At 47.3% G+C, this 25,395-nt stretch overlaps 1 protein-coding gene across 1 annotated transcript in view; it reads left to right on the plus strand.

The window, feature by feature from the left end:
* The window catches only part of ncf1 (neutrophil cytosolic factor 1), a 75,721-nt gene that overhangs the window by 36,330 nt on the left and 13,996 nt on the right, over nt 1–25,395 (plus strand). The window contains exons 6-8 of the mRNA XM_072589291.1: nt 3,406–3,528; nt 12,460–12,567; nt 16,809–16,926. Coding sequence (XP_072445392.1) covers nt 3,406–3,528; nt 12,460–12,567; nt 16,809–16,926 — 349 coding nt within the window. The remainder of the gene's footprint in view (nt 1–3,405; nt 3,529–12,459; nt 12,568–16,808; nt 16,927–25,395) is intronic.

A 25,395-nucleotide genomic window follows, 5' to 3' on the forward strand; every position in this document is an offset into this window, starting at 1 on the left:
GATGTTGGGCAGGGTGGGTGGGTGCGGGGGAAGGGAGGTTGGGCGGGGTGGGGGGGGTGCGGGGGAAGGGAGGTTGGGCGGGTTGGGGGGGGCCGCGGGGGAAGGGAGGTTGTGCAGGGGTGCGGGGGAAGGGAGGTTGGGCGGAGGGTGCGGGGGAAGGGAGGTTGGGCGGGGTGCGGGGGAAGGGAGGTTGGGCGGGGTGGGGGGGGTGCGGGGGAAGGGGTGTGGGGGGGGGTGCGGGGGAAGGGGGGTGGGGGGGTGCGGGGGAAGGGAGGTTGGGCGGGGTGCGGGGAAGGGAGGTTGGGCGGGGGCGGGGGACGGGGTGTTGGGCGGGGGACGGGGTGTTGGGCAGGGGACGGGGTGTTGGGCAGGGGCAGGGGACGTGGGTCGGCGCGGGGGTGGGGGGAGGGGGACGTGGGTCGGCGGAGGGAGAGGGACGTGGGTCGGCGGGGGGCGGGGGATGTGGGGGGCGGGGACGTGGGTCGGGGGGGAGGGGGACGTGGGTCGTCGGGGGTGGGCGGGGACGTGGAGCGTGGGTCGGGGGGCGGGGGAGGAGGACGTGGGTCGGGGGACGTGGGTTGGGGGGCGGGGGGGAGGGGGAGGAGGACGGCGGCGGGGGGGAGGAAGGGGAGGGAGACGTGGGTTGGGGGAGGAAGGGGAGGGAGACGTGGGTTGTGGGCAGACGGGGGGACGTGGGTCGGGGGCGGGGCGGGGGACGTGGGTCGGGAGCGGACAGGGACGTGGACGTGGGTCGGGGGGGCGACAGGGAGAGGAGGGGAGGACGGGGGAGGGGGAGGACGTGGGGCGGGGGGGAGGGGGAGGGGGAGGAGGGGGGAGGAGGAGGAGGACGGGAGGAGGGGGCAAGGAAGAGGAGGACGGGGACGGGGCGGGGAGGGGGAGGAGGACGTAGGAGGGGGGGAGTGGGGGTGGGGGACGTGGGAGTGGGGGGAGGGGGGAGGGGGGAAGGAGGGGGGTCGGGGCGGGGGAAGGGGGTGGGGAAGTGGGACGGGGCGGGGGGGAAGGGGGATGTAGGGCTGGGATGTGGGGCAGGGTTGGGGATGTTGGACGGGGAGGTGTTGGGTTCGGCGGGGGAAGGGGGTGGGGATGTGGGACGGGGGCGGGGGAAGGGTGATGTGTGGGGAGGGGGATTTGGGGCGGGGTTGGGCGGGGGAGGGGAGGGGTTGGGCGAGGGACGGGACGGGGCGGGATCTCTGAGCCCCAGGGGAAAGGCTTTTACTCAATTAACCAAATAATCGATTATCCGAATGAAATCGAGCCCGCCCATCACGATTGGATAATCAAGGTTCCCCTGTATTCTCAGAGAAATGTAGAGGTTATTTAGGAAGCCCTTGCTGACAGCACTGGACAGGTTTGTCCCACTGAAGTGAGGAGGAGATAGTAGGGTGAAGGCACCTTGGATGCCAAGGGATGTGGAACATCTAGCCAAGAGGAAGAAGGAAGCTTACTTAAGGTTGAGGAGACAAGGATCAGCTGGGGCTCTCGAGGATTATAAGGTAGCCTGGATGGAATTGAAGAATGGAGAGCTAGAACAGGGCATGAAGAAACCTTGGTGGGTAGGATTAAGCAAAACCCTAAGCAATCCTACACAAGAGGATGGCCAGAGTGAAGGTAGGGTCAATCAGGGATAGTGGAGGGAACTTGTGCCTCGAGTCTGAGGAGGTAGGGAAGGTCCTTAATGAATATGTTGCTTCAGTATTCACTAGTGAGAGGGACCTTGTTGTTTGTGAGGACAGCGTGAAACGGGCTGATATACTCAAACAGGTTAATGTTAAGAAGGAGGCTGTACTGGAAATTTTGAAAAACATAAGAATAGATAAGTTCCCGAGGCCAGATAGTATAAACCCAAGATTACTACAGGAAGCGAGGGAGGAGATTACTGAGCAATGATCTTTGTGTCCTCACTGTCTACTGGAGTACTGCCAGATGATTGGAGGGTGGCAAATTGTATTCCCTTGTTCAATGAAGGGAATAGGGAATAATCCTAGGAAGTACAGACCAGTCAGTCTAAAATCTGTGGTGGGCTGATTATTGGAGAGGATTTTGAGAGACAGCATTTATGATTTATTGGAAAACCGTAGTTTGTATGTGACAAAATACATTGAAGGTAGAGCAATGGATGCGGTGTATATGGATTTAGCAAGGCGTTTGATAAGGTTCCCCATGATAGGCCCATTCAGAAAGCAAGGAGGCATGGGAAATTTGTCTGTCTGGATACAGAATTGGCTGGCCCATAGAAGACAGAAGGTGGTAGTAGATGAGAAGTATTTAGCCTGGAGTTCAGTGACCAGTGGTGTTTCACAGGGATGGGTTCTGAGACCTCTGCTCTTTGTGATTTTTATAAATGACTTGGATAAGGAAGTGGTGGGGTGAGTTAGTAAGTTTGCCGATAACACAAAGGTTAGTGGAGTGATAGATAGTGTGGAGGGCTGTGGTAGGTTGCAATGGGATATTGAGAGGAGGCAGAGCTGGTTTGAGAAGTGGCAGATGGAGTTCAACCTGGAAAAGTGTGAAGTCATTCACTCTGGAAGGTTGAATTTGAATGCAGCTAAAAGGGTTAAAGGCAGAATTCTTGGCAGTGTGGAGGAACAGAGGGATCTTGGGGTCCATATCCGTAGATCTCTCAAAATTTCCACCCAAGTTGATAGTGTTGTTAAGAAGGTGTACGGTGTGTTGGCTTTCATTAGCAGGGGGATTGAGTTTAAGAGCTGTGAGGTTATGCTGCAACTCCATAGAGCCCTGGTTAGACCACACTTGGAATATTGATTTCAGTTCTGGCTGCCTCATTATAGAAAGGATGTGGAAGCTTTAGAGAAGATGCAGAGGAGATTAACTAGGATGCTGTCTGGACTTGAGGTGATGTCTTATGAAGAAAGGTTGAGGGAAAGGGAGCTAAGGTTTGTCACATTGGAGGGAAGAAGGATGACTGACGACTTGATAGAAGTGTACAAGATGATGAGAAGCTTGATTGAGTGGATAGCAAGATACTTTTTCCCAGGGCAGAAATGGCTATCACAAGCAGGCATAATTTGAAGGTGATTGGAGGAAGGTTTCGGGGTTCTTTACACAAAGTGGTGGGTGCATGGAACGCAGTGGTAGTAGAGTCAGGTACATTAGGGACATTTAAGCAACTCTTGGATAGGCACATGGATGCTAGTAAAATGAAGGGTCTGTCGGTTAGTTTGGTCTTAGACTAGGATTAAAGGTCGGCACAACATTGAGGGCTGAATGGCCTGTACTGTGCTGTACTGTTCTATGTTCTATTACATATGTATTTTGCGCCACTTGTGAGAAGTAGGAGTGAATTATATTTACAAAATTGATGAATCTTTTCATTATCAATGGTTTGTCTTAATCCATCGTGTTAATAGGATTCTCTCATTCTAGCAATCACGGGTCCAATTTTACTCCAAACCTATCGCTCAATCGCGGACTATAAGAAGAATTCCAAATACGAAATGAATGTTCAGACAGGAGACACTGTCGAGATTGTGGAGAAAAGTGAAAATGGTAAGAAGGTTTGCTTTCTCTGGGACATACAACGCTATGTCATCACTTTGCAGAAAGCTGGCTCCGTTTACTTTGACCATCCAGTTACAGGGGCTGAGTTTCCTGCCTGTCCCTCTCTGGGAATGGCCATTTCCTGAGTTCAAAATTCAGGACAAAGAGGGATGGTGGCATTTTTGATCATGGCTCCATCTTGCCCTGGGATTTGGGGTCTTTCCCTTGAAAAGCAGAGCCTGGGGTCTGCAATGGTAACAGGCCTGGTCCATGGATATGAAGTTGGTGGATGCTGGGGCATTTCTAACCCCCATCTCACTGTTAATTAGATACAGTCTCAATGAAGCATGGTAGACCTGTTTAATTCCTCGGACTGGAGAACTTGATGGGACTCAGCAGCAAAAGTAGTAATCCCTAGGAGTACCTGGAATCTTTTACAATAACACAACAGACCTTGCAGCTACAATAAAAGGCCGATAGCCAAGAATGGAATTATAGTGCAAGCCACTTTGAACTACAGTGTACTCTCATACCCTTTCCTCCACCCCGTTGTAGAGTTAACAAAAGCACATAAGTTTATTACACACATAAAGGTACACATAAGACAAGTTGGAATTGTAGATGGAAAAAATCCATTTTTTCCCCAGCAATATTACTTACATACACTCTGGTGAAGTATCACTTTTATTTCAATCTTTAATTTTTTAACAAACCTGTTTTTCCTCATCAATCTGTTCAAAGATACACATCTCTGTAGCAGATGGGACTTGAACGTGGGCCCCTTAGTCCAGAGGATAGGGCACTACCACTGTGCCATAAGACAGTTTTAATTTCTTAACTGACTGATGAGGTTGTAAGCATTTCCATTCTGTGACTATCTGTAATTCACTATGTCTTTCTCGGAGACACACAAACACGGACTATCTCATTGATCTTTATCTGACATTCACAACTTTATGGCTGCAAAGCAATACATCTTTTAAAAATTCATTCATGGGATGTGGCCATTGCTGGTGAGAGAGAAAATAAGGAGCTATAGACTTATGGCATTACGTCAGTACTGAGGAAAATGCTAGAATCTGTTATAAAGCATGGGATAAATAGACACTTGCTTTTGTTTTATTTATCCAGGGCATGTGAGTGTCGCTAGCTGGGCCAACCTTTATTGTCCAATCCTTGTTGCCCCTTGAGAAGGTGGTGAGCTGCCTTCTTGATCCCCTGTAGTCCATGTGCTGTGGATTGACCCAATTGTCCTCAGAGAAAGAATTCCAGGATTTTGGCTCAGTGACACTGAGGGAACGGCAATATATTTCCAAGTTAGGATGGTGAGTGGCTTGGAGGGGAAGTGGTGGTATGGATTTATTTCTTCTGACATCTGGCCTTTCTTCGGAGTTGTAAAAGCTCAACTTAGCAAACACTTCATAATGGCAATATAGGTAGAACCGCAGGAGGTGGGCGAGGTTCTCAATGAATATTTCTTCTCGGTGTTTACCATGGAGAAAGACATGAAGACTTGGGAACTTCGGGAAGTTTGTGGTGATACATTGGGAACAGTCCATCTCACAGAAGAGGAGGTGTTGGATGTATTAGAATGTATGAATAGGACAAAGAACAAGGAAAATTATAGTACAGGAACAGGCCCTTCGGCCCTCAAGCCTATTTTCTAAGGGTCTGTATCCCTCTGCTCCCTGCCCATTCATGTATCTGTCTAGATACATCTTAAATGACTCTACCGTGCCCGCCTTTACCACCTCCACTGGCAAAGCATTCCAGGTACCCATCACTCTCTGTATAAAGAAATTTCCCCTCTCACTTTGAACTTGTGACCCCTAGCAATTGAGTCCCCTACTCTGGGAAAATGCTTCTTGCTATCCACCTTGTCTATATCTCTCACGATTTTGTAGACCTCAATCAGGTTCTTCCCAACCTCCGTCTTTCTAACGAAAATAATTAATCTATTCAACCTGTCTTCCTTGCTAGTACCCTCCATACTAGGCAATATCCTGGTGAACCTCCTCTGCACCCTCTCCAAAGCGTCCACATCCTTCTGGTAATGTGATCAGAACTCTAATACAATATTCCAAATGTGGACAAACCAAAGACTTGTACAACTGTAACATGACCTGCCAACACTTGTGCTCAATACCCCATCCAATGAAGGAAGACATGCCGTATGCCTTCTTGACTACTCTATTGACCTACATTGCCACCTTCAGGGTACAATAGACCTGACCACCCAGATCTCTCTGTACATCAATTTTCCCCAGGAGTTTTCTATTTACTATATAGTTTGCTCTTGAATTGGATCATCCAAAATGCACCACCTCACATTTGTCCAGATTGAACTCCATCTGCCATTTCTCCGCCCAACTCTCCAATCTATCTATATTCTGCTGCTTTCTCTGACAGTCCCCTTCACTATCTGGTACTCCACCAATCTTAGTGTCACTTGCAAACTTGCTAGTCAGATCATCTAAAACTTCCTCCAGGTCATTTATGTATATCACAAACAAGAGTGGTCCCAACACAGATCCCAGTGGTGATCCACAGATCACAATTCTCCAGTTTCAGAAACTCCCTTCAACTACTACTCTCTGTCTCTTGCTGCCCAACCAGTTGTTTATCCATTGAACTAGAACACCCTGGACCCCATGCGACTTCACTTTTTCCATCAGCCTACCATGGGGAACCTTATCAAATGCCTTACTGAAGTCCATGTACATGACATCTATAGCCCTTCCCTCATCAATCAACTTTCACTTCCTCAAAGAATTCCATTAAATTGGTAAAACATGACCTTCCCTGCACAAAACCATGTTGTCCGTCACTGATAAGCCCATTTTCTTCCAAATGGGAATAGATCCTAAGCCTCAGTATTTTCTCCAGCAGCTTCCCTACCACTAACGTCAGGCCTTCTGGTCTATAATTACCTGGATTATCTCTGCTACCCTACTTAAACAGGCGGACAACATTAGCAATTCTCCAGTCTTCTGGGACCTCTCCTGTGTTCAAGGATGCTGCAAAGATATGTGTAAAGGCCCCAGCTATTTCCTTTCTTGCTGCCCTCAGTGACCTGGGATAGATTCCATCCAGACCTGGGGACTTGTCCACCTTAATGCCGTTTAGAATACCCAACACTTTCTCCCTCCTTATGCCGACTTGATTGAGAGTAATCAAACATCGATCCCTAACCTCAACATCAAACATGTCCCTCTCCTGGGTGAATACCAATGCAAGTACTCACTAAGAATCTCACCCATTTTCTCCAACTCCATGCCAACTTTCCTCCTTTGTCCTTGAGTAGCCAACCCTTTCCTTAGTTGCCCTCCTGGTCCTTATAAATGAATAAAAGGCTTTGCGATTTTCCTTAACCCTGTTAGCTAAAGATATTTCATGACCCCTTTTCGCCCTCTTAATTTCTTGTTTCAGATTGGTCCTACATTCCTGATATTCTTTCAAAGCTTCGCCTGTCTTCAGTCACCTAGACCTTCTGTATGCTTCCTTTTCCTCTTAGCTAGTCTTACAATTTCACTTGTCATCCATGGTTCCCTAACCTGCCATTTCTATCCCTCATTTTCACAGGAACATGTCTATCCTGCACTCTAATCAACTTCTCTTTAAAAGCCTCCCACATATCAAATGTGGATTTACCTTCAAACTGCTGCTCCCAATCCACATCCAGCTTCTTTGCTATAGTTGGCCTTCCCTCAATTTAGCATTATTCCTTTTGGACCGCTCTGGTCTTTGTCCATGAGTATGCTAAAACTTATGGAATTGTGATCGGTATTCCCAAAGTAATCCCCTACTGAAACATCAACCACCTGGCCCGGCTCATTCCCCAACACCACGTCCAGTATGGCCCCTTCCCAAGTTTGACTATTTACATACTGCTCTAGAAAACCTTCCTGGATGCTCCTTATAAATTCTGCTCCATTTAGACCTCTAACACTAAGAGAATCCTCGTCAATGTTAGGAAAATTAAAATCTCCTATCACCAAGCTAAGAGAGGGCATGAAAAATCCCTGGCGGATAGGATCAAGGATAACCCCAAGGCATTCTATGCGTATGTGAGAAACCTGAGAATGACGAGAACAAGGGTAGGTCCGATCAAGGACAGTGGTGGGAGACTGTGTATTGAGTCGGAAGAGATAGGAGAGGTCTTGAACAAGTACTTCTCTTCAGTATTTACGAACGAGAGGGACCGTATTGTTGAAGAGGAGAGTGTGAAACGGACTGATAAGCTAGAAGAGATACCTGTTAGGAAGGAAGATGTGTTGGACATTTTGAACAACTTGAGGATAGACAAGTCCCCCGGGCCTGACGGGATATATCCTAGGATTATGTGGGAAGCAAGAGAGGAAATTGCAGTACCGTTGGCAATGATCTTCTCGTCTTCACTGGCAACGGGGGTGGTACCAGGGGACTGGAGAGTAGCGAATGTTGTGCCCCTGTTCAAAAAAGGGAATAGGGATAACCCCGGGAATTACAGGCCAGTTAGTCTTACTTCTGTGGTAGGCAAAGTAATGGAAAGGGTACTGAGGGATAGGATTTACGAGTATCTGGAAAGACACTGCTTGATTAGGGACAGCCAGCACGGATTTGTGAAGGGTAGGTCTTGCCTTACAAGTCTTATTGAATTCTTCGAGGAGGTGACCAAGCATGTGGATGAGGGTAGAGCAGTGGATGTAGTGTACATGGATTTTAGTAAGGCATTTGATAAGGTTCCCCATGGTAGGCTTATGCGGAAAGTCAGGAGGCATGGGATAGAGGGAAATTTGGCCAATTGGATAGAAAACTGGCTAACCGGTCGAAGTCAGAGAGTGGTGGTAGATGGTAAATATTCAGCATGGAGTCCAGTTACAAGTGGAGTTCCGCAGGGATCAGTTCTGGGTCCTCTGCTGTTTGTAATTTTTATTAATGACTTAGAGGAGGGAGTCGAAGGGTGGGTCAGTAAATTTGCAGATGATACAAAGATAGGTGGAGTTGTGGACAGTGAGGAGGGCTGTTGTCGGCTGCAGAGGGACTTAGATATGATGCAGAGCTGGGCTGAGGAGTGGCAGATGGAGTTCAACCCTGCCAAGTGTGAGGTTGTCCATTTTGGAAGAACAAATAAGAATGCGGAATACAGGGTTAATGGTAGGGTTCTTGGTCAGGTGGAGGAACAGAGGGATCTTGGGGTCTATGTACATAGATCTTTGAAGGTTGCCACTCAGGTGGATAGAGTTTGTAAGAAGGCCTATGGAGTATTATCGTTCATTAGCAGAGGGATTGAATTCAAGAGTCGTGAGGTGATGTTGCAGCTGTACAGGACTTTGGTTAGGCCACATTTGGAGTACTGTGTGCAGTTCTGGTCGCCTCACTTTAGGAAAGATGTGGAAGCTTTGGAGAGGGTGCAGAGAAGATTTACCAGGATGTTGCCTGGAATGGAGAGTAGGTCGTACAAGGATAGGTTGAGAGTTCTCGGCCTTTTCTCGTTGGAACGGCGAAGGATGAGGGGTGACTTGATAGAGGTTTATAAGATGATCAGAGGAATAGATAGAGTAGACAGTCAGAAACTTTTTCCCGGGGTACAACAGAGTGTTACAAGGGGACATAAATTTAAGGTGAAGGGTGGAAGGTATAGGGGAAATGTCAGGGGTGGGTTCTTTACCCACAGAGTGGTGGGGGCATGGAATGCGCTGCCCGAGGGAGTGGTAGAGTCAGATTCATTGGCGACCTTTAAGCGGCATTTGGATAGGTACATGGATGGGTGCTTAATCTAGGATAGAAGTTCGGCACAACATCGTGGGCCGAAGGGCCTGTTCTGTGCTGTATTGTTCTATGTTCTATGTTCTATGTACCAACACTCTGTTGCTCCTACATCTTTCCATAATCTGTTTACATTTTTGTACCTTTATCTCCTGCTTGCTGTTGGGAGGCCTATAGTACAGTCTCAACATTGTTAATGCCCCCTTCCTATTTCTGAGCTCGGTCCATATTGCCTCAGTGCTCGAGCCCTCCATAGTGCCCTCCTTCAGCACAGCTGTGATATCCTTTGTGACCAGTAATGCAACTCCTCCACCCCTTTTATCTCCTTCTCTATCTGTCTGAAGCATCGATATCCTGGGATAACTAGTTGCCTTCTCTCAACCAAGTCTCAGTAATAACAATAACATCATTCTCCCAGGTACTAATCCAAGCCCTAAGTTCATCTGCCTTACCTACTATACTTCTCACATTAAAACAAATGCACCTCAGACCACCAGTCACCTTTCCATTCATCATCTGCTCCCTGTCTCCTCTTCTCTTTAGTCACACTGACTTCATTATCTAGTTCCTTAAGCTTTAGTTACTACCTCCTTACTGTCCATTAGCTTCCTCATTTGGTTCCCATCCCCCTGCCACATTAGTTTTTAAATCCTCTCTAACAGCATTAGCAAAAGCACCCCCAAGGACATTGGTTCCAGTCCTGCCCAGGTGTTGACCATCCAATTTGTAATAGTCCCACCTCTTCCAGAACAGGTCCCAATGTCACAAAAATCTGAACTCCTCCCCCCTGCACCATCTCTCAAGCCACACAATCATCCTGCCTATCTTTTAATTCCTACTCTGACTAGCATGTGGCACAAGTAGCAATGCTGAGATTACTACCTCCTGAGGTCCTACTTTTTAACTTGGCTCCTAACTCCCTAAATTCTACTGTAGCACTTCATCCCATTTTGTACCTATATCATTGGTGCCTATATGCACCACAATGACTGGCTGTTCACCCACCCCCTTCAGATGTTCTGCAGCCGATTTGAGACATCCCTGACCCGTGTACCTCGGTTTTAACATACCATTCAGTAGTCTTGTTTTCAACCACAGAACTGCTTATCTACTCCCCTTCCAATTGAATCCCCTATAACTATAGCTCTTCCATTCTTTTTCCCACCCTTCTGTACAGCGGTGCCATCAACCTGGCTACTGTTGCCTTCCCCTGGTGTGATCCATCTCCCCCAACAGTATCCAAAACGATATACCTGTTTTAGAGAGAGGTGAACACAGGGGACACCTGCACTGCCTTCCTGCTCATTCTCTGCCTTTTGGTCATCCATTCCCTTTCTCCCTCAGCGATCCGAATTGACGGTGTGCCCAATTCACTAAAAGTGCGATCCACGACCTCCTCAGCATCGTGGATGCGCCACAGTGAGTCCATCTGCAGCAGTTTGGTCAGGAATAGTCAGCGTGGCTTTGTGTGTGGGAGATCATGCCTCTCAAATGTGTTGGAGTTCTTTGAAGTGACCAGAAAAGTTGATGAGGCCAGGGTGGTAGACATCATCTATATAGATTTCAGTAAGGGCTTTCATAACATTTCACATGGCAGACTGCTTTGGAAGGTCAGATCGCATGGAATCCAGGGTGAGCTGGCAAAATGGATATGCAATTGGCTTGATGGTAGGAAGCAGAGGGTAATAGTGGAAGGATGCTTGTAAGACTGGAGCCTATGACTAGTGATTGTGTCAGGGGTTGGTGCTGGGCCCATTGCTGTTTGTTATCTACATCAATGATTTGGATGAAAATGTACAAGGTATGATTACTAAGTTTGTGGATGACAGGCAGCATTGTGGGCAGTGAGGACAGTTAGCAGAAATTGTAGCAGGACCTTTATCAGCTGGGGAAGTGGGCTGAGAAATGGCAAATGGAGTTTAATATAGATAATTGTGAGGTCTTGCATTTTGGAAAGTCAAATCAAGGTAGGAGTTTCATGGTGAATGGTGGGGCCTTAAGGAGTGTAGTGGAACTGAGTGACCTTGGAGCTCAGGTTCACAGTTCTCTGAAAGTGGAGTAGACAGGGCAGGGAAGAAAGCTTTTGGCACACTGGCCTTCCTCAGTCACGGCTTTGATTATAGAGGTTGGGGAGTTATGTTGCAGTTGTACAGATGTTTGTGAGGCCGCACTTGGAGTATTGTGTTCAGTTTTGGTCACCTTGCTGTAGGAAAGATGTTATTAAACTAGAAAGAGTGCAGCAGAAATTTACAAGGATGTTGCCTGGACTCAATGGTCTGAGTTATGGGGAGAGGTTGGACCATCTTTAGAGCATAGGAGACAGAGGGAGGGACCGTATAGAGGTGAATAAGATCATGAAAGACATAGATCAGGTGAATGCACACAGTCTTTTTGCCAGGGTTGTGGAATCATGGACTAGAGGCCGTCAGTTTAAGGTTAGAGGGGAAAGAATACAAGGGAATCTGAGTGGCAACATTTTTACACAGAGGGTGGTACGTATGTGGAATGAACTGCCGGTGGAAGTGATCGAGGTGGGTACATTGACAGCATTTAAAAGGCATTTGGACAAATACATGGAAAGGAAAAGATTAGAAGGATAAGGGCCATGTGCAGGAAATGGGTTAAGCATGTACGGGCATTTTGGTCAGCATTGACCAGTTTGGGCCAAAGGGCCTGTCTCCGTGCTGTAGAACTCTATGACCTACCAAGTAACTCATTTAATCATTTAGATAAAGTCATATGATTTCTTGGAAATGCTGTTTTGACTGGCTGTGAAAAGAAATATGTTTTTGACTCTTATAAAATAACAACTCACCTTCACAGAACTGTAAACCAAAAGCCCATTTACTTCTACTTCAAAACTCAAGTTTCCAATTCATAAAAACGGTTCCAAACCTTCATCACGATGTACTTCAATGCACAGTCGGTCAAACATCTATATTCCACCAGCTCACTAAACTGAGAAGGATTTCATTTGGAATATACAGGCCCTGACCTTCTTCATCACTTTACTCTGAATTATATACTCACTGTCAATGACTTTTAGAATTTCATTCACAGTGCATTTGGATACTTGAGAAATTTCCTAAATATTCCTCAATAGCATTTTCAATCTATTAATTCTCTAGTTGTGTAATTACTGTGCAAGTTTCTTCTAATTCCTGAAGCAGCAACTCATCTGATTTGTTGCAGGTTGGTGGTTTTGCCAAATGGAAGGTAAGCGTGGTTGGCTGCCAGCCTCTTTTCTTGAACCCCTTGAAAGCCCAGATGAGAGTGACGAGCAAGATCCCAATTATGAAGGTGAGAAAACATTGAGTGTAACAGCCTGAGCCTGTACAGGATGGGCCTGTCACACAGGAACCTGAGCCTGTACAGGATGGGCCTGTCACACAGGAACCTGAGCCTGTACAGGATAGGTCTGTCACACAGGAGTCCAGATTAGTGTGGTGCTGGAAAAGCACAGCAGTTCAGGCAGCATCCGAGGAGCAGTAAAATCGAGTTTCGGGCAAAAGCCCTTCATCAGGAATACAGGCAGAGAGCCTGAAGGGTGGAGAGATAAGTGAGAGGAGGGTGGGGGTGGGGAGAAAGTAGCAAAGAGAACAATAGGTGAGTGTAGGAGGGGATGAAGGTGATAGGTCGAAGGGGGGGGAGGATGGAGTGGATAGGTGGAAAAGAAGATAGACAGGTAGGACAAGTCATGGGGACAGTGCTGAGCTGGAAGTTTGGAACTGGGATGAGATGGGGGAAGGAGAAATGAGGAAACTGTTGAAGTCCACATTGATGCCCAGGGGCAGAAGATGAGGCGTTCTTCCTCCAGGCATCTGGTGGTGAGGGAGCGGCGGTGAAGGAGGCCCAGGACCTCCATGTCCTCGGCAGAGTGGGAGGGGGAGTTGAAATGTTGGGCCACAGGGCGGTGTGGTTGATTGGTGCGGGTATCCCAGAGATGTTCCCTAAAGCGCTCTGCTAGGAGGCGTCCAGTCTCCCCAGTGTAGAGGAGACCACATCAGGAGCAACGGATACAATAAATGATATTGGTGGATGTGCAGGTAAAACTTTGATGGATGTGTAGGGCCTTGGATAGAGGTGAGGGAGGAGGTGTGGGTGCAGGTTTTGCAATTCCTGCGGTGGCAGGGGAAGATGCCAAGTTGGGAGGGTGGGTTGTTGGGGGGCATGGACCTGACCAGGTAGTCATGGAGGGAACGGTCTTTGCGGAAGACGGAAAGGGGTGAAGGGGTGAAGGGGTGGGGAGGGAAATATATCCCTGGTGGTGGGGTCCATTTGGAGGTGGCGGAAATGTCGGCAAATGATTTGGTTTATGCAAAGGTTGGTAGGATGGAAGGTGCGCACCAGGGGCGTTCTGTCCTTGTTACGGTTGGAGGGGTGGGGTCTGAGGGTGGAGGTGTAGGATTTGGACGCGATGCATTGGAGGGCATCTTTAACCACGTGGGAAGGGAAATTGTGGTCTCTAAAGAAGGAGGCCATCTGGTGTGTTCTGTGGTGGAACTGGTCCTCCTGGGAGCAGATACGGCGGAGGTGGAGGAATTGGGAATACGGGATGGCATTTTTGCAGGAGGTAGGGTGGGAAGAGGTGTAATCCAGGTAGTTGTGGGAGTCTGTGGGTTTGTAAAAAAAAATGTCAGTGTCAAGTCGGTCATCGTTAATGGAGATGGGGAGGTTCAGGAAGGGGAGGGAGGTGTCAGAGATGGTCCAGGTAAGGTTAAGGTCAGGGTGGAATGTGTTGGTGAAGTTGATGAATTGCTCAGCTTCCTCGCGGGAGCACGAGGTGGTGCCAATGCAGTCATCGATGTAGCGGAGGAAGAGGTGGGGAGTGGTGCCGGTGTAATTACGGAAGATGGACTGTTCTACGTAGCCAACAAAGAAATAGGCATAGCTGGGGCCCATACGGGTGCCCATGCCCACCCCTTTGGTCTGGAGGAAGTGGGAGGATTTGAAGGAGAAATTGTTAAGGGTGAGGACCAGTTCGGCCAAATGAATGACGGTGTCGGTGGAAGGGTACTGTTGGGGACGTCAGGAGAGGAAGAAATGGAGGGCTTGGAGGCCCTGGTCATGGCGGATGGAGGTGTAGAGGGATTGGATATCCATGGTGAAGATGAGGTGTTGGGGGCCAGGGAAACGAAAGTCTTGGAAGAGGTGGAGGGCGTGGATGGTGTCTCGAACGTATGTGGGGATTTCCTGGACTAGGGGAGATAGGACAGTGTCATGATAGGTAGAAATTACAGATTAGATTTCCAACAAGTCCACACCAACCCGCCGAAGCGCAACCCACCCATACCCCTACATTTACCCCTTACCTAACACTACGGGCAATTTAGCATGGCCAGTTCACCTGACCTGCACATCTTTGGACTGTGGGAGGAAACCGGAGCACCCGGAGGAAACCCACGCAGACACTGGGAGAACGTGCAAACTCCACACAGTCAGTCGCCTGAGGCGGGAATTGAACCCGGGTCTCAGGTGCTGTGAGGCAGCAGTGCTAACCACTGTGCCACCGTGCCACCCACAAATGAGTTCAGTGGGGCAGGAGCATGCTGAGTCAATGGGTCGGCCAGGGTGGTCAAGCTTGTGGATGTTTTGTAGGAGGTAGAACTGGGCAGTGCGGGGTTCCCAGACTATGAGGTTGGAAGCTGTGGGTGGGAGATCTCCTGAGGTTCTGTATGGTCTGGGAGATGATGGTTTGGTGATGGGGGGTGGGGTCATAGTCAAGGGGACAGTAGGAGGAGCTGTCCTCAAGTTGGCATATGGCTTTAGCGGTGTAGAGGTCAGTGCGCCAGACTCCCACTGCACCTCCTTTATCTGCTGGCTTGATGGTGAGGTTGGGATTGGAGCAGAGGGATTGGAGGACTGCGCGTTGTGAGGGTGAGAGGTTGGAGTGTGGGAGGGGGATAGACAGGTTGAGGCGGTTAATGTCCCAGCGGCAGTTGGAAATGAAAAGGTTGAGGGCAGGTAATAGGCCAGCACGGGGTGTCCAGGTGGATGCAGTGTGTTGGAGGTGGGCGAAGGGGTCTGTGGAAGGTGGGCGGGAATCCTGATTGTAAAAGTAAGCTCGGAGGCGAAGGCGGCGGAAGAAATGTTCAACGTCACGGCGTCTATTAAATTCATTGATGCGTGGACGGAGGGGGATGAAGGTGAGTCCTTTGCTGAGGACTGATCGTTCGTCCTCAGTAAGGGGGAGGTCTGGAGGGATGGTGAAAACTCGGCAGGGCCGGGAGCTGGGATCTGGTGTGGGTGTGGAGCTGGGAGTGGGGTCGGAGCCAGTACCTGGAGTGGGTGTGATGGGGGGAATGGGGGTGGAGGCATGAGCAGAGGTGGTGTTCCCCTCAGGACTCTGGCGGACGGGGATGGTGACAGTGGGATCTGTGGGGGGGGGGCATGTCAGCAGAATGCAGGTGAGTGGCGTTGGTGGGGGCGGAAGTGGTGGCAAACACGGCAGTAGTGGGGCGGAAGTCACTGAGCGTGTGACATCAGTGATGATGTGAGGGGTGGAAGTGATATCACGTGTGGTGCATGAGGAATTGTGAGGGGTGGGAGTGGCTGTGGGAGTGGCCATGATGGGGGCAGAAGTGCCATCATCAATCAGCGTGGGGGTGGTGGCTGCACGAGCCGCATGGCTAATGGCGTACAAGCAGTTCCAGAGGCTGGGGGAATCTGCTGGTTATGGAGGTGGGTAGATAAAAGTTTGTTGTACTTACAGTTTTTGATGTTTGAGATGGAGTTAAAATACTGTTTGTTGAGAGTATGAATTCTCCTGAGGATGTAGTACAGAACCACACTAATCTAGACTCTGGTTTCCAGCATCTGCAGTCATTGTTTTTACCCTGTCACACAGGAGCCTGAGCCTATACAGGATGGGCCTGTTAAACAGCAGTCTGAGCTCCACTTGCTCAGATCGATGCAGCTCCAACAACACTCAAGAATCTTGTCACCATCCAGGTCAAAGCAGCCCACTTAATTGGCTCCACGTTTCTCCACTGCTGACTGTGCTCTCTGCTGCTACTGAATATCTACAAAATGCACTGCAGAAACTTACCGGGGCTCCATCAACACCACTTTCCAAACACATGATCACTTCCATTGAGAAGGACAAGGACAGCAAATGCAAAATAGCCCAAAGGATTGGCATCACAGCCACAAGCCTTCATTCTCCCTACCATTGACATTGCAGCTGTGTACACTATCTACATGACACTGCAGAAATTCACTGAGGCTCCTTAATCAGCGCCTTCCAAACGTATGACCACTTCCATCTGGAAGGACAAGGGTAGCAGATACATGGGAACAAATAATTGCTTGTGTGGTTTGGTTTCAAACTATGATCATGCTCCTGTGAAGTTCATTGTGACATTTTCCAGTATTAAGAGAGTTATATTAATAGACACTGTTGAACAGGGTGCAATGTGATGTGAAATTCAGTTGCATTTAATGTGGTTTTTGGTTTGTTTTGAACCAATCTGAAGAAAATGGTGCTGATATATCCACTAGCATATTTTGAAGAGAATTAAACTTCCTGTGTTATGTTCTAGGTGAGCCGTATAAAGTCATGAATAGCTACACTGCTGTTCAGGAGGATGAGATGACTCTAGATGAAGATGAGCTGGTTGATGTAATTCATAAGTTGCTTGATGGTTGGTGGGTGGTAAGGTAAGTATGAAATAAAACCAAAATATCTACAAGCTGTACTATTCTCAGATATAAGAGGCAGAAATGCATTGTGTTTCACAATTACCAGATGTCCCAAAACAATTTACAGCCCATTAAGTACATTGGCAACTCCTTCAATAGTGCAATATCAGAAACAAAGCAGCCAATTGCACACAGCAATCCCCTACAAAAGCGAGGAAATCATCTATTCTTAGGTTGAAGAATAATCCTTTGTCTTGGACACAGCCTAGCCCTGTTTTGATTTGGAGATGCCGGTGTTGGACTGGGGTGGACAAAGTTAAAAATCACACAACACCAGGTTCTAGTCCAACAGGTTTATTTGGAAGCAGTAGCTTTCGGAGTGTTGCTCCTTCAACAGGTTGATGTGGAGTATAAGATCGTAAGACACAGAATTTATAGCAAAAGTTTACCATGTGACACAACAGGAATTATATATTGAAAAAGACCTGGATTGTTTGTTAAGTCTCTCATCTTTTAGAATGAATATGTTGGTTCGTTCAGAATATTCGGCAAAATTCAGAACAGAACAAATTACTGCAAGGAAGTGTACGGACAATTGAACAACAAGGAACACTACAGGCAGCTACTGGCCCATCCGACCAAACAGCAGACCTGTGAACTAAACACATTGACCAGGACTTTACATCCAGTCCTTCAGAGTTCCCTACATGCCCTCGTCACACATACTTCTCACGTAGGTGACTTCTACTGCCTTCCAAAGATACACAAAGCCAATACACCAGGACGTTCCATCATATCAGACAATGGGACCCTGTGTGAGAACCTCTCTGGCTATGTCAAAGGCATCTTGAAACCCATTGTACAGGGGATCCCCACGACACTACAGATTTCTTACTGAAACTCAGCACCCACGGACCAGTCGAACCGGGAACATTCCTCGTCACAAAGTTTCATCGTTCTATACCAGCATCCCCCACAATGACGGCATCACGGCAACAGCCCCAGGACTCAATGACAGCAACTGCCAATCTCCGAGCACAGTCCTACAACTCGTCCACTTTATCCTCAATCACATTTTCACTTTTGGCAACCAGTTCTTCATCCAGACAAATGGAACAGCCATGGGGACTAAATTTGCACCCCAATATGCCAACTTTCCTAATTTTAATGCACAGGATCGAACAAGACTTCTTCTCTACACAGGACGTCCAACCAACATTATAACACCGGGTACATTAACGACATTTTGTTCCTCTGGACCCATGGAGATGACTCACTGATAAAACTACACAGTGATATCAACGAGTTTCATTCCACCATCAAGCTCACCATGGACTACTCTCGACTATCTGCCTCATTCTTGGACACATGCATCTCCATCAAGGATGGGCACCTCAGCACCTCACTCTACCGCAAACCCACGGATAACCCCACAATGCTACGGCTCACAGCTTCCACCCAAAACATATTAAAACAGCCATCCCCTATGGACAAGCCCTACACATACACAGGATCTGCTCAGATGAGGAGGAACGTGATGGGCACCTGGAAGTACTCAAGGATGCTCTCAAGAACTGGGTACGATGCTCAACTCGTCGACCATCAGTTCCGACGTGCCACAGCAAGGAACCGTAATGACCTCCTCAGGAGACAGACACGAGTTGCAACCGACAGGGTACCCTTCGTTGTTCCCAGGAGCCGAAAATCTACACCATATTCTGCGTGACCTGCAACACATTATCAATGAGGATGAACATCTCGCCAACACCTTCCCCACGCCTCCACTGCTCGCCTTTAAACAACCACCAAACCCCAAACAGATCGTTGTTCGTAGCAAACTGCCCGGCTTTCAGGGCAACACTGTACAATCGTGTCATTGGTAGACGCTGCAAGACGTGTCAGAGTGTGGACACAGATACCACCATTATGCCTGGGGACACCTCCCACCATGTACGTGGCAGGTACTCATGCGACTCAGCCAACCTTGTCTATCTCATATGCTTCAGGCAAGGATGCCCTGAGGCATGGTACATTGGGGAAACCAAGTAGAGGCTTCAGCAATAGATGAATGGACACCGCATAACAATCAACAGACAGGAGTGTTCCCTCACAGTCGGACAACACTTCAGCTGTCCGTGACATTTGACCCAGGACCTTCCTCCAAGGTGGACTTTGGGACAGGCAACCACGCAAAGTGACTGAGCAGAGGCTGATAGCCAAGTTCGGTACCCATGAAGTTGGCCTCAACCAGGACCTTGGGTTCATGTCACACTACAGGTGACCCCACTGCAGTATATACAGACAGACAGACAGACACTCACACAGACACTCACGCACACTCCTACAAACCCATACATTCACATAGACCCTCTCTCATACACACACACACACTCCCACACTCTCATGCACCCTCTCACAGACTTATACACCTTTACACTCACTCTCTCACACACACTCACGCACACACACACACACACGTTTACGCATACACACACACACACACAGACACACAAAACCACATGCACACAAACACATATAAGTTTGTGGAGTGAATTTGTACTTGCAGAATTACATTTTATTTTGCTCAAAAACTGCATGAATCCATGTCAGATTCTGCAAATCCATTTTTTTAGATTAGACTCAGTCTGACCATTGTGGCACATACAGTCTCACACAAGGCACCTCAAACCTTCAATGCATTATTTAGGCTGATATGATACAAATTGTTAAAGTTCACCTGAGAATGTAACTTTAAAAAAAGTTCTACGATTTACATATAAAAGAACTGAATCCAACATGTTCATTTTAAAAGAAGAGAGCCTTAACAAATAATCCAGATCTTTTTCAATATATAATTACATCACACTGTAAACTTTTGCTATAAATTCTGTGTCTTACGATCTTATACTCTACAACCACCTGATGAAGGAGCAGTGCTCCGAAAGCTAGTGCTTCCAACTAAACCTATTAGACTGTAATCTGGTGTTGTGATTTTAAGCTCTGTTTTGAACGAGTGATGAGGGCCTTCACTAAATCTCGAGGAAGAGACCCCCTCAGCTGACAATTCATACAAAGGGCAGCAAGCAGGATAATATAGTACTCCCTCAGTAATAGATCGGAGCATCTAGTTTCTATACTTACCTCGAGTGTGGATCTTGAACTGGTGACTGTCTGACTAATAGTGCTACCCACTGAGCCATATATAACACTGTTTTGAGAGGGGTGTTAAACAAGCCACAGTGAAATCTATACAACTACAATCTCACAGCCATTCACTGGCCCTGTTTTCGACACTGCATTTCATTGTCTAAATTCTTCACACTTCAGTATCAATGTATCAATCTGTTCACCATCATTCAGTCCGGGTTTCAGTGAGCCTGTTCTAACTCTATGTTTCTACTTCCTCAATTTGCTACATAGCCAAAAGTCATTATATCATTAAACATGTTGAGTAAAATTTGATATTTCATCGCATAATCTGTTGAAAATCCAGTGAAAGCACACTTAGTTGAAAGCCAGTGTTGGTGATGGTTGAGGCCCAGTTAAAGCTATCCTGGAAATGTTGGCTGATAAAGATTTTGTTCGTAGTTTCATAGCAATAGAAGCAGGAGTAGGCCATTTGGCCCATCAAGCCTGCTCCGCCATTCATAAAGATCTATCCATTACCCCAGCTCCTCCTACCTGCATTATCCCCATATCCCTTAATTCCTGTACCATGCAAAAACCCATCCAAATGTGTCTTGAATATATTTCATGAAGCTGCTTCTACTGCCTCCCTGGGCAGAGAATTCCATAGATTCACTACCCTCTGGGAAAGTGGTTCCTCCTCATCTCTGTCCTAAATCTGCTCTCCCTAATCTTGAGGCCATGTCCCCTAATCCTTGTCTCACTCACCAGACAAACAACTTGCCCGCCTCTATCTTATCTATCCCTTTCATAATTTTACATGTTTCCATAAGATCTCCTCTCATTCTTCTAAATTCTAATGAGTACAGTCCTAGGTGACTCAACCTCTGCTCATAGGGTAACCCCCTCATCTCTGGAGTCAACCTAGTGAACCTCCTCTGCACTGCCTCCTACGTCAGTATATCCTTCCTCAAGTAAGGAGACCAGAACAGTGCACAATACTCCAGGTGCGGCCTCACTAACACCTTGTACAATTGCAGCAGAACCTCCCTGCTCTTAACTTCAATCCCTCTAACAATGAAAGCCAATATTCTGTTTGTCTTCCTGATAACACTGTTGCACCTGAAAATCAACTTTTAGAGCAATTATTGTACAAGGACGCTTAGTCCCTCTGTGCAATGGCATGCTGCAATCTTTCACCACTTAACTAATACTCTGACTTACTAGTTTTACTTCCAAAGTGGATAACCTCACATTTCCCAACATTGTACTCCATTTGCCAGATCTTTGCCCACTCACTTAACCTCACTAAATCTCTCTGCAGTCCTTCCACATCCTCTGCACAGTTTGCATTTCCACTCAATTTAATATCATCTGCAAACTTGGATATGTTACACTTGGTTTGTGGGCCCAACACTGACCCCTGCAGTACCCTGTTCACCACTGATCTCCAACCAGAGAAACACCCATTTATCTCAACTCTCTGCTTTCTATTGGCTAACCAATCCTCTATCCATGCTAGTACATTCCCTGCAACTCCATGCATTCTTTTCTTATGGATGAGTCTTTTATGAGGCACCTTATCGAATGCCTTCTGGAAATCCAAATGTACAACATCCACCTGTTCCCCTCCATCCACCGCGCTCGTTACATCCTCAAAGGATCTCAAGTTTGTCAAACACGACCTTCCCTTCCTGAATCCATGCTGTGACTGTCTGATGGATCCTTTCAGCCAGATAGAGTCATAGAGCCATAGAGATGTACAGCATGGAAACACACCCTTTGGTCCAACCTGTCCATGCCGACCAGATATCCCAACCCAATCTAGTCCTACCTGCCAGTACCCGGACCATATCCCTCCAAATCCTTCCTATTCATATACCCATCCAAATGCCTCTTAAATGTTGCAATTGTACCAGCCTCTACCACATGGTCTGGCAGCTCATTCCATACACGTACCATCCTCTGCGTGAAAAAGTTGCCCCTTAGGTCTCTTTTATATCTTTCCCCTCTCATCCTAAACCTATGCCCTCTAGTTATGGACTCCCTGATCCCAGGGAAAAGACTTTGTCTATTTATCCTATCCATGCCCCTCATAATTTAGTAAATCTCTATAAGTCACCCCTCAGCCTCCGATGCTCCAGGGAAAACAGCCCCAGCCTGTTCAGCCTCTCCCTGTAGCTCAGATCCTCCAACCCTGGCAACATCCTTGTAAATCTTTTCTGAACCCTTTCAAGTTTCACAACATCTTTCCAATAGGAAGGAGACCAGAATTGCACACAGTATTCCAACAGTGGTCGAACCAATGTCCTGTACAGCCGCAACATAATCTCCCAACTCCTGTACTCAATACTCTGACCAATAAAAGAAAGCATACCAAACGCCGCCTTCACTATCCTATCTACCTGTGACTCCACTTTCAAGGAGCTACGAACCTGCACTCCAAGGTCTCTTTGTTCAGCAACTCTCCCTTGGACCTTACCATTAAGTGTATAAGTCCTGCTAAGATTTGCTTTCCCAAAATGCAGCACCTCACATTTATCTGAATTAAACTCCATCTGCCACTTCTCAGCCCATTGGCCCATCTGGTCCAGATCCTGTTGTAATCTGAGGTAACCCTCTTCACTGTCCACTACACCTCCAATTTTGGTGTCATCTGCAAACTTACTAACTGTACCTCTTATGCTCGCATCCAAATCATTTATGTAAATGACAAAAAGTAGAGGGCATTGTGGCACTCCACTGGTCACAGGCCTCCAGTCTGAAAAAGAACCCTCCACCACCACCCTCTGTCTTCTACCCTTGAGCCAGTTCTGTATCCAAATGGCTAGTTCTCCCTGTATTCCGTGAGATCTAACCTTGCTAATCAGCCTCCCATGGGGAACCTTGTTGAACGCCTTACTGAAGTCCATATAGATCACATCTACTGATCTGCCCTTATCAATCCTCTTTGTTACTTCTTCAAAAAACTCAATCAAGTTTGTGAGACATGATTTCCCACGCACAAAGCCATGTTGACTATCCCGAATCAGTCGTTGTCTTTCCAAATACATGTACATCCTGTCTCTCAGGACTCCCCCCAACAACTTGCCCACCACCGAGGTCAGGCTCACCGGTCTATAGTTCCCTGGCTTGTCTTTACCACCTTTCTTAAACAGTGACACCATGTTTGCCAACTTCCAGTCTTCTGGCACCTCACCTGTGACTATCGATGATGCAAGTATCTCAGCAAGAGGCCCAGCAATCAGTTCTCTAGCTTCCCACAGTGTTCTCAGATACACCTGATCAGGTCCTGGGGATTTATCCACTTTTAACCGTTTCAAGACATCCAGCACTTCCTCCTCTATAATCTGGTCATTTTGCAAGATGTCTCCATCTATTTCCCTACAGTCTATATCTTCCATATCCTCTTCCACAGTAAATACCGATGCAAAGTATTCATTTAGTATCTCTCCCATTTTCTGTGGCTCCACACAAAGGCCGCATTGCTGATCCCTTTGAGGAGCCTTATTCTGAAGAAGGGCTTATGCCCAAAATGTCGATTCTCCTGCTCCTCGGATGCTGGCTAACCTGCTGAGCTTTTCCAGCACCACACTTTTCAACTCTGGTCTCCAGCATCTGCAGTCCTCACTTTCTCCTAGTGGGCCTTATTCTCTCCCTAGTTACCCTTTTTCCCTTATATATTTGTAAAGACCCTTTGGATTCTCCTTAATTCTGTTTTCCAAAGCTATTTCATGTCCCCGTTTTGCCCTCCTGATTTCCCTCTTAAGTATACTCCTACTTTCTTTATACTCTTCTAAGGATTCACTCGATCTATTCTGTCTATACCTGACACATGCTTCCTTTTTTTTTCTTAACCAAACCCTCAACTTCTTTAGTCATCCAGCATTCCCTATACCTACCAGCGTTCCCTTTCACCCTGACAGGAATATACTTTCTCTGGATTGTTGCTATCTCATTTCTGAAGGCTTCCCATTTTCCAGCCGTCCCTTTACCTGCGAACACCTGCCTCCAATCAGCTTTCGAAAGCTCTTGCCTAATACCGTCAAAATTGGCCTTTCTCCAGTTTAGAACTTCAACTTTTAGATCTGGTCTATCCTTTTCCATCACTATTTTAAAACGTCTCACTATTTCTTCTGTAATGATCGCCTCCAGCGTTTTCCCAACCAAAGATGTTAAGCTAACTGGCCTATAGTTACTGCCTTTTGCCTAAACCCTTTTGCATATTGATTGACCAAATCAAATTGGTAGAGACAGTGTTGAAGAGGAGTTCATAGAACTCATCCATGATAACTTTCTTGATCAGCATGTTACTGAACCGACAAGGAAGCGTGCAATCTTAGTTCTGATCCTGTGTAATGAGACAGATAAAATTAATGATCCCGTAGTTAAGGATCCTCTTGGAAAGAGTGATCACAGTATGATCGAATTTCAAATGAAATAGCATCATCTAAAACCAGGGAGTTATGCTTAAACAAGGGAGGCTATAAAGTGATGAGGAAGGAGTTGGCTAAATTAGACTGGGAACAGGAGTTATATGGTGGAACAGTTGAGGAACAGTGGTCCTCAGTTTAAGATACACTGAGAACGTTTCCTCTGTGCTATATTGTGGCTCAGAGTTTTACTATCGTGACAGAAAGCTTGAAATCACAAATGACCCTGATCCAAATCAGTGCTCCCCCCATATGCATGACTTTCACATTGGGAAGGGGTGAGCTAGGATCATGTATGGCCCCTCAACCTCAGAGAAAGTGGAACCCTACCACAGAGGCAGGCGAGTGCTGCGTTGAGCTGGTGAGATGTTTCAGTTCTCTGGGCCTGCATTCCAGACCTTCTTGCCCTCTCAACCCCTCACCACTCCCACACCTATTCACCATGGCATGGCATCTCCATGCCTCCATATCTCTTGCATGCAACACCTCGCCTGCTCCCATCCCCACCCCCGTATCCTCCCTGGGCACTCACCCAGTGTACACTGTTGGATCAATGAGCCATCTAGTAACAAAGGCAAGTCTTAAAGACATACACATTCTTGGGTGGCATGGTGGTTAGCATTGCTAGTGCCAGGGAATTGGGTTCAATTCCAGCGTTGGGTGACTGTGTAGAGTTTGCACATTCTCCACACATCTGAATGAGTTTCTCCCGGTGTTCTAGTTTCCTCCCACAGTACAAGAATGTACAGGTTAGGTGGATTGGCCATGGGAAGTGCAGGGTTACGGGGATAGGGTGGGGAGAGCTGGTTCTGGATGGGGTGCTCTTCACAGGGCCATTTTGGAGTAGATGGGCCAAATGATCTGCTTCCAAACTGTAGGGATTCTATGATTTGTAAAAACCACTGCTTTTACAACCTGATACAACCAG

The sequence above is a fragment of the Chiloscyllium punctatum genome, chromosome 19, assembly GCF_047496795.1.
Source record: "Chiloscyllium punctatum isolate Juve2018m chromosome 19, sChiPun1.3, whole genome shotgun sequence".
In the NCBI taxonomy this organism is placed as follows: Eukaryota; Metazoa; Chordata; class Chondrichthyes; order Orectolobiformes; family Hemiscylliidae; genus Chiloscyllium; species Chiloscyllium punctatum.